Below are 14,136 nucleotides of genomic sequence, written 5' to 3'. Positions count from 1 at the left end.
AGTACAATGGTTTACTCTGTATATAATTGCCCCCGATCTCTTTCACAAATATCTCTATAGATCAAAATTAATACACGTGTATGCTATTATGGTTGATATAGCTTTTAAGATTGTGATTTTATAAAATAACTGTGGGTACATATTTTAAAATGTCAATCATAAGATTATTTTCAAAAGTCATATGTGGAAAATGAGTAAATACTGAGGCTTTTCCTGCGGATTGAATTCAAAGTATTTAAAGGTTGTGTAAAAGGTGCAGATGTATAGCTTTGTTAAGTTCCATTGGGCAGACCTCTCACTTGGATGTTGAAAGCAGTATTGAGCAGACACATACTGCGCTGGATTTAGCCGTTTTATAAAGGCTCCTTAACTCTCACCATTTGAGCTGCATGAGGTTTTTCCACAGAATGATCCAGTGTTTTTTGAATTTAGTTTTTAATATCACTTATTTTTTTAAATAAACTGTTGGGGGAAATAAAAGTTCATGTTTTATTTCCTGTATGACATTTTGAGAAATGATTTTTGACTTATGTTTTTTATACTGTCTTGATCTGTAAAGGTGTTTAAAAAAATTGTTTTAGAGTGATCATCTTTGAAATTCCCTGACAATGAGTCAGTGGCATTGTCAGAGACTCCGAGATATTTGTTTTACAATTAACATGATTATTCGTTGTCTACCTGCTATATCAGGACATTTGTGAGGCTGAATACTGATGATGAAGCAGGGGCAATTGAATCTTAACTCCAGATGTGTTTAAATAATACCGTATATATGTATTTCAAAATACAATAATGTATGCTAGTTAATTGTATCAGATTACTACTTTAAATTTTGTTGTGGCATTTAGAAACAAGAATTTGTTGGGATCTAACAGAACTATTTCTGAATTAGGAGGCTAATAACCTGCTAGCAGTTTCTGTGAAGAGATTGTTTTTGTTGTGATTTATAGGTGATGGGATTGCGAAGATGACAAGAGCATATCGGCAGAGAAACCCACTTCATGTGAACACCAACTGGGATCTTGTAGGGCCAGAGTGATTTGTGCTTTGGTCTGGTTGTTCAACTCTCTTTCAAGTTTAAATCCAATGTTCTACGAGCAGATTCCATAAACAAAAGACTAAACGGAGAGCTGCTGGTTACATCGTTAGATGTGATTCTTTAAATGGTTATAAAAGCAGCATGACTTTATTTTTGAGAGTTGTCTTCATTTTCATTTGGGCTTTCCTTGGGCCACTTTCAGTGGTTAAAACAGCAAGTCATGGAGTATCCTGCCTCCCTCTTTCCCAGTCCTTGGCTTGGGGTGTTATTGGTGATTTGAAGTAGACTGAACTGCTCTCGGCATTCCCGCCTCCCACAGAGGAGTTGCCTTCTTACAAGAACTCAGCTGAACTGAGGATTGATCCTCACACGGTAATGCCCTTCATATCTTAGTTGTCTAAATCTTTGTGGTTCCTGATTGAGTTCAGCAGTAACTCAGTATGGTGCATTCATGTTGCATTCATTGGTGAATTGTTTCTTAATTTCTTTGACGTAACTGAAGTGCTGTGTAGAATTTGCTTTGTGGAAACGTTCGTAGTTGCTCAGATGACCTTGACACAAACTATTTGAATTCAATCTCTGGGTTATATTGAGTCACACAGGTATTGTGTTCAAATGGCATGAATCCACCGATCCATCATCATAACCTACAGCTTCAGTTTCTTTCTTTAATTTTCTTTTTAGTTGCATCAGTTCTCTGCCCATCTTCCTTCCCATGGACAGTTCCTCCCATTACAACAGAAAATGCACAGCAATTTAATGTGAGTTTTCGAGGCTGTTGTTAATATTACTGTGTGACAGGGAATTAGAAAGTTAACATGGTCCAGGACAATACAACGACTTGTAAGAGAAATGTTCTTCGCCTCTGGTCTGCTCTTCCCATTTAGGACTTGGCCAAGTTTTTAAACTAGTGATGTGGAAAATCACAAGCCTTGTTTCTGTATTAATAATTGACCTCAGTGCATAGCAACAAAAAAGACCATTTACTACAACAAGTTGCTCTGTGCTGCTGTGTTTTGCTCTGTTTGCAGAACTTGTAAAATCAGGCCACAGCAGTGATCAGTAGCTTATTTCACTGTTGGGATGCATTCCTACATATGTGACTACTTGATGATAATCAGTGCTTGCTTAAGGATATTCTTTATTTTGTCAAAATCTAACTAGAGTGTGGACAATAAGCATTTCTGCTGTTATTTGCAACGTGAGAAGGAATTTTCAGAAGCTCCTTTTTGCATCTGGTACTTAGGTTTGGGGTGTTTATACTTGTGGAAAATTGCTATAAATGGAACAGTGTCTCTGTATCTCAAAACCTGGTGTGCTGCTTTAAAGTAATTCTAATTAATTATCCAACAAAATGCAATTGAAATGCAGCAATGGTACAAAAACATGATAACCTGATATTGTTGTTAACAGCAATAACTTGTACCTTTATTGTAATGAAATGTCCCAAGGGCATTTTGTAGGAGCATTATCACCAGGACAGATGACCAAAAACCTATTCTCAGAGGTAAGATTTAACAAGTGTCTTATACAAAGGGAAAACAGTGGATCAGTACAGTCAGTGCATTTCAGTGTTCAGGATTCAATCCGCTGAATGCACAGAATGGTAGAATCATTAAAATTGGAGATAGGCCAGAAGCTAGAATTGAAGGAGCTCTGAGCTCTTGCAGAGCTGGAGCAGATTGTAGAGATCAGGAGGAGTGAGGCACAAAGGGATTAAAAATGTAGAGGAGACTTTTCAAATTAGGGAGTTGCTGGACCATGAGGAACAGAGCAGTGATAGGTGAATAGAACTTAGTGCCAGATAGGTAATAAACAACAGAAGTAGATAACAGTCTGAAAACAAGTGTTGAAGGTGTAAGACCCCTACATCCCCAACCTAACAGGATTCACTTTTGAATTTTCATTTGGTACATGTTCTGACATTTAGAATTATTTGAACAATATGTTGCATTTGAAATTTATTTTGAATCAAACAAGGAAGAGTACATTTACTACATGATTTTCAAAAAAATGCCCCTGATGCACCAGGCTTCACGACCTGCTCGTACTCCCAGCTGACGCCTCTAACTTGGTTTTGGTGCCTCTAAGACCAACTGTCTAGAGCAGGGGTTCTTCCCAGTTGGTGACCAAAGGCCCAATCTGATCTAGTTAATGCATAACTAAAGTAATATTGACAGCAGCTAGATTAATTTCCCATTTCAGTCCAGGGATAGGGTGTGTCCCATAAGCCTTCTCCTATACTTTGGAATGGATTATTTATCTTGCGTCTTGTTGTGCATCAGAGACAACGAGGGATGGGCATTAAATGCAGGTCCCAGCCAGATGCATCCACATTCCACAAGTGAAACTTTAAACAGGTAGCCTGAGGTAATTTGTTTCTTTGAGAGATGGGTGTGGAATGATGTAAGAGAGGAGTTTTAATTACCTGAAAGCAAACAGGGAATTTGAACTTTTTCTATTGACCAGGGGACTATCCCAGTTAGAGCTATAAATTTAAGGTTGTGCATACTTCCCCTAGATGCTGCCACTGTCACACCCAAATCCTTAGTGCATGGTATAACTAATGCGAGAAGTCTGTGCTGACACTGAGATAACAAGGTGTGGAGCTGGATGAACACAGCAAGCCAAGCAGCATCAGGGGAGCAGGAAAGCCGACGTTTCGGGTCTGGCTGAAGAAGGGTCCAGACCCGAAACATCAGCTTTCCTGCTCCTCTGATGCTGCTTGGCCTGCTGTGTTCATCCAGTTCTACACCTTGTTATCTCAGATTCTCCAGCATCGGCAGTTCCTACTATCTCTGTGCTAATACTGCAACTCTTAAGCCCTTATTGTGAGCTTGCAGATGGACCTTATCAGTTTGAAGAATAACATTTAGGTACAAACTCCAGGCTGGCTTTGCAGTGATGACCAATGCAGCTGCTAATTCAGAATTTGCAGCTTTTGGCTATTCACCGCATTCCAGAAATATCTATAAGCCACTTGCTTCCTGTGTGCAGGTAACATTTTATTTGGCTGCAGTATGTAATTTATCGATTACTGGTCTCCATATCCTGTGGGTATAAATCAATGGCAATTCTGATTGTTATTGAGATGAACAGAGCTGTTTAACTGCTTACTGTTAACAGTGTGACAGTTGGATAATTTCAAAAGTCTGAAAGCAAATTGAATCTTAAATATCTCATTTATTATGTTACTTAGCGAGTTGGGACTATTTAAAAAGCATGTATTATTCAGCCCATGATGTAGAATTGCATACTGTCAGAAATATTTTATACTATATTTTGTTGTCAATAGTAAAGTGGGAAATGGATGAAAGGTTAATTCTGCTAAAAAAAATAATTATTGTTGATGTTGCTTTGGACTTAAAATGTAATGTAATAAATATTTAATTGGGTTGTAAGCTTTGCTGGCAAGGTTGGAATATATTTGCCCATCCAAATTGCACTTGAGAATGTGATGGAGATCCATCCCTTGAGCTATGGCAGTGTGTTTTGGGTTGGTATGCTCACACAGTGCCTTGATCCAGCTGAGTGATTTGCTAGGCTATTTCAGAGCAAAGGGAAGAGTGACGTTTTGGTCAGACAGGGTTAAGACAGCAAATTTCCTGCCATGAAGGATGTTGGTGAGCTGGTTGAATTTTTACAACAATCTGGTAGTTTCATGGTCACCAATACCGAGACTCAACTATTACTAAGTTTGTGTCCTACCATGCTGAGTTTTGAACTTCTGACTCTGAAACATTAGTACAGGAGCAGTAACATTGCCACAACACTATCGTTTAATTTGTCTTGACTCATTGCAATGGCAGATTTCTCTGTTCCAGATTTATGTCTCTAAATGTAGTAATGTCATACTTCGTTCCTCATCTTAAAAAAATTATTCAGCCACTGTTCCACTGGTCCTTTGATATTCCATCCAACTCGCCTGAGTTGCTTTGTAAATTCAGCTTATATTTATAAAATAGTGTAAAATAAGGTCTCACCCTAACAACCCTCCCCCATTATTCCACCTCCCCCAAATTCTTTAATCTATCTGCATCCTGTCATACATGGTAAAGAATCACGTTCCATACCGTCTTCAGTCTTTTATGTTCTTTTGCATTGCCTTGTGTCCAAGTGATTGATTTCATTGGTTGATATATTCTATTCTGAGAAGTTTCTTGCACTCTGTGCAAAAGGCCTGACCGTCTTGCAGATCAACTGGCATTAAAGGATCTTTCAACACAATGCTGTTGCAAACTAATAAATGTCTAGGTGTCTGTTATATTTTAAATTAGTGACATTGCTCATTTCTTTTAAGGACCCACAATAAATAAATTCTTATGAAAAGAACAGCCACAAAATTGATTAAATACTGTCAAAAATGAATAGATTTTAATGTAGAAGATTCAAATGTGTGAATAAATTTGTGAAACCACATTTGGATTATTATATTCATTTCAAGTGTTCAATCATCAATGGGTCATTGATGCTTTGGAATTTTTCTGCACATAATATCAGATGTTAAGAACTGTCTCCCAACAAAGAAACGAAAACACCATGTTTAGAACAGGAACGAGATGTGTACAAATGGATATAGTTGATCGACCTGTGTAATGAGTGTAGTAGTTTGTTTCATAGTCATATTTTGAAGTCAGTGTGTTGTTAGAAGCCAAATTTTTGCTGTATATGAACACTTAAAATGCAAAGCCAAATGAAAAACAAGAAATGATGCAAATATTCACCATGTGTAGCAGCATCTGTTGAAACAGAAACAGAGTCAGTGTTTATGGTCTCTGAGCTTTTGTCACAATGCATCACCACTTTCAGGCTGCTCTGGGAACAGTGGTGAGCCTAGTGCTGATTTTCGATGACTGTTGTATTTTGACACAAACCTTCCAGTGAGGTGCTCTGCATCAGTTGCATATATGAAGGAATTAGGTGTGGAAAATCACAGGCTCTGGTTGCATTTTTTTTTTGCATTGATTTTACATCTTTCCTATATCTACGGCTACCCTATTCTCGAGATCATTAAAGGTGAAGGACATTTTTTCACTCTTCTGGAATTGAGTATCCTAACTCTTCCACCAGCTGAAATAGGAAGATCCAAGGTTCTCTACATTACCCCAAATCTGTGATGTTAGCAATCAGTTTCATTTGCCTCTTCTCGACTGTGGCTAGAGCTTAAATGCTTTGAATACCCAAACCAGAATGTAATCTGTTATATGCCAACACCACTGACGTTATTCTGCAGTTCCAGCTACAATATTTACTGTTGCATTTTCTCTGTTAAGTGCTGCTTTAAAGTTATTGGAGCAACTGAGGCTTTGCAGATGACACTAAGATTGGTGGAGTAGCAGATAGTGAAGGGGACTGTCGGAGAATGCAGCAGAATATAGATAGATTGGAGAGTTGAGCGGAGAAATGGCAGATGGAGTTCAATCCAGGCAAATGCGAGGTGATGCATTTTGGAAGATCCAATTCAAGAGCGAACTACACGGCAAATGGAAAAGCCCTGGGGAAAATTGATGCACAGAGAGATCTGGGTGTTCAGGTCCATTGTACCCTGAAGGTGGCAACGCAGGTCGATAGAGTGGTCAAGAAGGCAAACGGCATGCTTTCATTCATCGGACGGGGTATTGAGTACAAGAATTGGCAGGTCATGTTACAATTGTATCGGACTTTGGTTCGACCACATTTGGAACACTGCGTACAGTTCTGGTCACCACATTACCAAAAGGATGTGGATGCTTTGGAGATGGTGCAGAGGAGGTTCACCAGGATGTTGCCTGGTATGGAGGGCGCTAGCTATGAAGAGAAGTTGAATAGATTAGGATTATTTACATTAGAAAGATGGAGGTTGAGTGGGGACCTGATTGAGGTCTACAAAATCATGAGAGGTATAGACAGGGTGGATAGCAAGAAGCTTTTCCCCAGAGTGAGGGACTCAGTTATTAGGGGTCACGATTTCAAGGTGAGAGGGGAAAAGTTTAAGGGAGATATGCGTGGAAAGTTCTTTACGCAGAGAGTGGTGGGTGCCTGGAACGCATTGCCAGCGGAGGTGGTAGAGGCGGGCACGATAGCATCATTTAAGATGTATCTAGACAGATACATGAATGGGCAGGGAGCAGAGGGATACAGATCCTTGGAAAATAGATGACAGGTTTAGATAGAGGATCTGGATCGGTGCAGGCTTGGTGGGCCGAATGGCCTGTTCCTGTGCTGTAATTTTCTTTGTTCTTTGTTCTAGTCTAAGACCACCCTCCAAAACAACCCTGATGAACAGCAAATCTTTTTCAACTTAGCTGTACTTGTTTTGATAGCATTAATGGAATAGTTGTTGATAAATTCTCCCAACATTCTTCACTGTTCCCCGTCCAAAATATTACTAGTGTGTACAGGTCCATGCCTTTGTTTAACAGAAACTACTTACTACAGAGATAAATTGGGATTAGCAATCTACCTGTTTTTAGAATATACCAGGAATTGTACTGGATTCCCATTCTATATGCTCCTGAACTGTCTGACAGATGAAAAAACACAGCACAGATCAACCAAATAATCCTGTCTGAACCATTAACTGTCCAAGATGGGGAGAAAATGTACATAGAAGTCAACAGATTTAAAATAAAAGAATAGAAATCTTAACATCTCCTGGCATTTATATTTCTTCTGGAGGCCAAAAAGGCAAAATGATTTGAAATCCCTATTTTCCCCTTTTAAATGAGCTTTTTATACAAGTGTAACCTCTTGCTGCTTACGAAATTACATCTCCTGAGGAACTGGAAAAATGGGAGTTGTCAATAAGCTAAAGGTGAACAGCAATCATTAGGTCATGAAGCCTGAAAGCAGCTTTCATTTTGTAAGGGATGATTTTATCAGGAGAAAAGAAGACTCAATTTTTTATAGCTCCAGTCCTTATCTTAGAATCTACCAAAGCACTTCACACCCAATAAAAGTTTCAAAGTACTTTCAGTAACGTAGAAAACACAGCAGCAAACCTGCACTCTGCAAGGCCCTACATACAGCAAGGAGATAAAATGACCAGGTATAGTAGGAACTGCTGATGCTGGAGAATCTGAGATAACACAGTGTAGAGCTGGATGAACACAGCAGGCCAAGCAGCATCAAAGGAGCAGGAAAGCTGACGTTTCAGGCCTAGACCCTTCTTCAGAAATGGGGGAGGGGAAGGGGGTTCTGAAATAAATAGGGAGAGAGGGGGAGGCAGATAGAAGATGGATAGAGGAGAAGATAGGTGGAGAGGAAACAGACAGGTCAAAGAGGCGGGGTTGGAGCCAGTGAAGGTGAGTGTAGGTGGGGAGGTAGGGAGGGGATAGGTCGGTCCAGGGAGGATGGACAGGTCAAGGAGGCGGGATGATGCTGAGAGGTAGGAGGTGGGGGTGGGGGTGGGGCTTGAGGTGGGGGGAGGGGATAGGGGGGAGGAAGAACAGGTTAGGGAGGTGGGGACGAGCTGTGCTGGTTTTGGGATGCGGTAGGGGGAGGGGAGATTTTGAAGCTTGTGAAATCCATATTGATACCATCAGGCTGCAGGTTCCCAAGCGGAATATGAGTTGCTGTTCCTGCAGCTTTCGGATGGCATCATTGTGGCACTGCAGGAGGCCCAGGATGGACATGTTGTCTGAGGAATGGGAGGAGGAGTTGAAATGGTTCGCAACTGGGAGGTGCAGTTGTTTACTGCAAACCGAGCGTAGGTGTTCTGCAAAGCGGTCCCCAAGCCTCCGCCTGGTTTCCCCGATGTAGAGGAGGCCACAACGGGAACAGCGGATACAGTATACCACATTGGCAGATGTGCAGGTGAACATCTGTTTGATGTGGAAGGTCTTCTTGGGGCCTGGGATGGGGTTGAGGGGGGAAGTGTCGGGCCAGGTGTAGCACTTGCTTCGGTTGCAGGGAAAAGTGCCAGGGGTGGTGGGGCTGGAGGGGAGTGTGCAGCGGACAAGGGAGTCACGGAGAGAGTGTTCCCTCCGGAAAGCAGATAAGGGTGGGGAGGGAAAAATGTCTTTGGTGGTGGGGTCGGATTGCAGATGGCGGAAGTGTCGGAGTTGTGGTAATGGGACATTAGTTGAGAGGTTTGATTCTGAGATTATGCCTTGAACTGTTGCTTCAATTATCTGTGATCAAGCTCCACTAATTTTGGCACAATTTCATGTAAGAATTTTCTGAGGGCAGCCTAAATTTCTCCCTGCGAGGATAGGATGCCAACTTAAATGGAGAAAAATAGAAACTAATCTGACACAATGTGCCAGAGTTGTCTTTTTTATTTTTGTGAAAACTGAAAGAACTGCGGATGCTGTGAATCAGGAACAAAAACAAAGTTGCTGGAAAAGCTCAACAGGTCTGGCAGCATCTGTGAAGGAAAAAACAAAGTTAACATTTTGGGCCAGGTAACTGTTCTGAGGAAGGGTCACTGGACCCGAAACATTGACTCTGATTTTTCCTTCACTGATGCTGCCAGACCTGTTGAGCTTTTCTAGCAACTTTGTGTTTTTTTTTTATTTTTATGTCTTTTAAAAACTATGGACTGGCAGAAGAAAGATATGTTACTAAAGACAGGGATTACCAGGATAGCTGCATAATTTCACAGCATGGAATTTGGTACCTAATTGTGAACTCTGTTTTTTGTGGCTATGGATTCTTGCATTGTGCAGATGATCAAGATCCATGGAGTTATTTACAAGTGATGAGGTTAGAAACAGGAAAGGAGAGGTCACCCTATTGGGAGTTTTCTATAGGCCTCTGAAAAGTTCCAGAGATGTAGAGGAAAGGATTGCAAAGATAATTCTGGACAGGAGCGAAAGTAATAGGGTAGTTGTTATGGGGGACTTTAACTTTCCAAATATTGACTGGAAACACTATAGTTCGAGTACTTGAGATGAGTCAGTTTTTGTCCAATGTGTGCAGGAGGGTTTCCTGACACAGTATGTAGATAGGCCAACAAGAGGCGAGGCCACATTGGATTTGATACTGGGTAATGAACCAGGCCAGGTGTTAGATTTGGAGGTAGGTGAGCACTTTGGTGATAGTGACCACAATTCGGTTACGTTTACTTTAGCGATGGAAAGGGATAGGTATATACCGCAGGGCAAGAGTTATAGCTGGGGGAAAGGCAATTATGAGGTGATTAGGCAAGATTTAGGATGCATAGGATGGAGAAGGAAACTGCAGGGGCTGGGCACAATTGAAATGTGGAGCTTGTTCAAGAAACAGCTACTGCGTGTTCTTGATAAGTATGTACCTGTCAGGCAGGGAGGAAGTGGTCGAGCGAGGGAACCATGGTTTACTAAAGAAGTTGAATCTCTTGTCAAGAGGAAGAAGGAGGCTTATGTAAAGATGAGGCATGAAGGCTCAGTTAGGGCCCTTGAGAGTTACAAGTTAGCCAGGAAGGACCTAAAGAGAGAGCTAAGAAGAGCCAGGAGTGGACATGAGAAGTCTTTAGCAGGTAGGATCAAGGAAAACCCTAAAGCTTTCTATAGGTATGTCAGGAATAAAAGAATGACTAGAGTAAGATTAGGGCCAGTCAAGGACAGTAGTGGGAAGTTGTGCATGGAGTCCGAAGAGATAGGAGAAGCGCTAAATGAATATTTTTTCGTCAGTATTCACACAGGAAAAGGACAATGTTGTCGAGGAGAATACTGAGATACAGGCTATTAGACTAGACGGGATTGAGGTTCATAAAGAGGAGGTGTTAGCAATTCTGGAAAGTGTGAAAATAGATAAGTCCCCTGGGCCGGATGGGATGTTGCCTGGTATGGAGGCAAGGTCTTATGAGGAAAGGCTGAGGGACTTGAGGCTGTTTTCGTTAGAGAGAAGAAGGTTAAGAGGTGACTTAATAGAGACATACAAGATGATCAGAGGATTAGATAGGGTGGATAGTGAGAGCCTTTTTCCTCGGATGGTGATGGCTAGCACGAGGGGACATAGCTTTAAATTGAGGGGCGATAGATATAGGACAGATGTCAGAGGTAGGTTCTTTACTCAGAGAGTAGTAAGGGCGTGGAATGCCCTGCCTGCAAAAGTAGTAGACTCACCCACTTTAAGGGCATTTAAATGGTCATTGGATAAACATATGGATGATAATAGAATAGTGTAGGTTAGATGGGCTTCAGATTGGTTTCACAGGTCGGCGCAACATCGAAGGCCGAAGGCCTGTACTGCGCTGTAATGTTCTATGTTCTATGTTCTATGAAACTCATTGTTTCTCAGCTAACTGAGCAGGTTGGAACTGGAAACAGGTTACAGAGACACAGAGAGAGAGAGAGAGGGGAAGACACACAAGAGTATACTGTTGTTCCCCTCACTTGAGGATGCCTGTTTTCTTCAATAAAAATCACAGATTAAACTTGAAGAAAATCAATTACCTTTCTTGCAACAGTTGCTATGACCTTAGAATTAATAAATCAGAGGCATTTTCCAAGTGAATCAGTCATTCTGTACAAGCCAGTGGAAACTTCCAGAGAAAGCCAGCTGAACATTAAGGATCCAGGCCACTGAAGAGAGACCATCTCAACGTCGGAATCGGGAAACACAGGCCACTGTACTGCTTTCAAGTTTCTCTCTCCCTCCACCAATAATCTGTTTTGCCTACTTGTGTATCTCTGGATGATGTGTGAGAGGGTAAATAGGAGTTTATAAACTGTTTTAGTTAGATATGTTATAAGTCAGTGTCTTTTTTCTGTTTACTTCTAGCTGCAGTCTAATTACTTGGATAAATAATATTGTTGCTCAATATAGAAACTTGGTCTGTGCTTTCTGTAGACTTGGTGCGAAAGTCAGGTAAATTGGGGTACTGTGCGTACCTTAAAAATAAACCTTTCACATTTGATATGACTCTAGGAAAAATGAGGATCGATTTATGGCATGCTACCCCAGTGGATTGTAACAATTTAAAAATGATTTGCAGTTAAGATTGAACAAGAAATTTAACTTGTTGTTTTGGCTCTTTATTTCACTGTGGTAAGTTCTTTGCTGACTAATTTGAGTCTTCTGTTTTTTCCACTTGGCTCTAAGTAGACACTGGATGTATAAAATTACCAGACCTTATAAACTAATGGGGCAAAAAGTACAGTTTAAGCTTTTCCATATGATTGAACACAAATATATTTATGTGAAGCTTTCTGCATTACAGTTTCATGGTGCTGTTAAATGACAGCACCTAGTTTGAGACCACCTCCTGCTTTGAATAATGCAGGACCATCAGTCTTGATGATGATGCATGGGCTGTTTCGCTCTCTTATGAAGTACCCATTCTCTGTGCATAATGAATGCTGGAGAAACATACACAGCTGTGTGCTTTTTGTCACAGTAACCCATTAAAAATGAAGCTTAGAAATTACCATGACATCCAGTATGCCACCTGGGAAATATTTGAAAATGTCTTTTGCACTTCTCTAGTTGTGTATTTTGTGTCTCTGAGGGTTTTGAGATGACCTCTTCAATGTGGCTGACATCACCATAAATAATACTGCAGCTGAGAGTATGTGTTAGTTTGTGCTGTTTTTTCTTGTGCCTTTTGCTGGAAATCAGCCAAACCAGCTTCAAAAGCTAAGGAACTTTAAGCTCAAGATATGTGTAGTTTAAATCAAGTTTCCAGTAACTTTAATGCTGGTTTAAAAACACACATTTAAAGGTACTTCGATCCCACTGAAACTAAATACACCTTGTGGTCAAAATAATGAGCATGGCGCATTTCCATTTGAAAGGGCCTTAACATTAATAATTCTTTTAGGTGCTTATTTTCAACAGTTTTTAAGAAACTGACTTATGCATCCTAATGAAACTGATAAATTGTTCAAAATGGTCAGTTAAAGTAAGTTTAAGTTTCAGTGATTACAAATGGGTTTAGTTGAGGAAAAACTGAAAGACCTATGGATGTTGTAAATCCAAAACAAAAATAGAAATTGCTCGAAAAGCTCAGCAGGTTTGGCAGCATCTGTAGAGAGAAATCAGAGTTAATGTTTTGGGTCAAATGACCCTTCCTCAGAACAGTTCTGAGGAAGGGTCATTCGACCTGAAATGTTAAGTCTGATCTCTCTCCACAGTTGCTGCCAGACCTGCTGAGCTTTTCCAGCAATTTTGGGTTTAGTTGAGTGTTGGATTTGAAGCTCATTAGTGATGCCTGTATTTTGTGATGAGCCTATTTTTATTTATATCAATAAAACACTATCAGATTACTGCTCTTAAAATATGTCTTGTTTTAAATCAAAGGGGAGAATAATTGTTTTCTATTGGACTCCTCAGTTGTGCTGGTTCGTGGATGTTTTAATGTTGTGCGTAATAGTTTGTGCAGAAACCTGAGCTGTAACTTCACTTTGAAAAACTAGCCCAATTTCAAGGTCCGAATTGGTTTGTATCGACACAATTTGTATCTTGTAGCCGACCTATTAAAGATCCCTCATCAGTGCAGGATACTAACAATTCTTCCTTGGATATTTATGAAGGAACAACTTGGATATTGGTGTTTAAAGTTACAAGTTGGTCAGTCCAGATCATTTTTAGTATATAACTTCAATAGAACTCTTGCTTAAATTCATTTTTCTTTTGATCTTTGTAGCCCCCAACAACGATCTTTGCCAAACATGAATGATACAGTGGTGTCCCACTCAGTTTTGTCCTCTGGAGCACCTACTCCAACTAAAAGGTATGTCAGAATTGCCTTTCAATAATTCTTTATACAATTACACAGTTTAGGAGCAGGGGAAGGCCCTTTGAGCCTGTTCCACCCTTCGTGGTTGATCTGATTATTCTGTGTAATCCTGATAATGATTCATGTCTTTGCTAATCTAGAATCTATCTACCTCTGCCTTATAAATATTCAAGGACTCTGCTTCATCCTCTTCTGAGGAATATTTCCAAGGTTCTGTTGGAAAAACGTTTCTCCTCATCTCTTATTTAAATGGACAGTCACTTGCTTGTAAGCAGTGATCCTTCATTCTACTTTCTCCCTCAAAAGGAACATCCTTTCCACATCTATCCTGTCAACGCCCTTAGTATCTTGTATGTTTCATGAAGTCTCCTCTTACTCTTCCATACTACAGCAGATACACACCTGGCCTGTCTGAAGACAACCTGTCCACTCCCAGCATTTGTCTAATAAACAT

The 14,136-nt window shown here is 40.4% G+C and overlaps 1 protein-coding gene across 1 annotated transcript in view; it reads left to right on the top strand.

The window, feature by feature from the left end:
- LOC109915833 (dystrobrevin beta) overlaps positions 1-14,136 on the top strand; it is a 432,998-nt gene that overhangs the window by 233,458 nt on the left and 185,404 nt on the right. Inside the window, exon 8 of the mRNA XM_048597128.1 lies at positions 13,590-13,676. Within this exon, the coding sequence (XP_048453085.1) occupies positions 13,590-13,676 (87 nt within the window). The remainder of the gene's footprint in view (positions 1-13,589; positions 13,677-14,136) is intronic.

Source organism: Rhincodon typus, chromosome 5, assembly GCF_021869965.1.
Source record: "Rhincodon typus isolate 14 chromosome 5, sRhiTyp1.1, whole genome shotgun sequence".
Lineage (NCBI taxonomy): Eukaryota > Metazoa > Chordata > Chondrichthyes > Orectolobiformes > Rhincodontidae > Rhincodon > Rhincodon typus.
The sequence above is the reverse complement of the archived record's forward strand: the minus strand, read 5'-3'. Positions and strand labels throughout refer to the sequence as shown.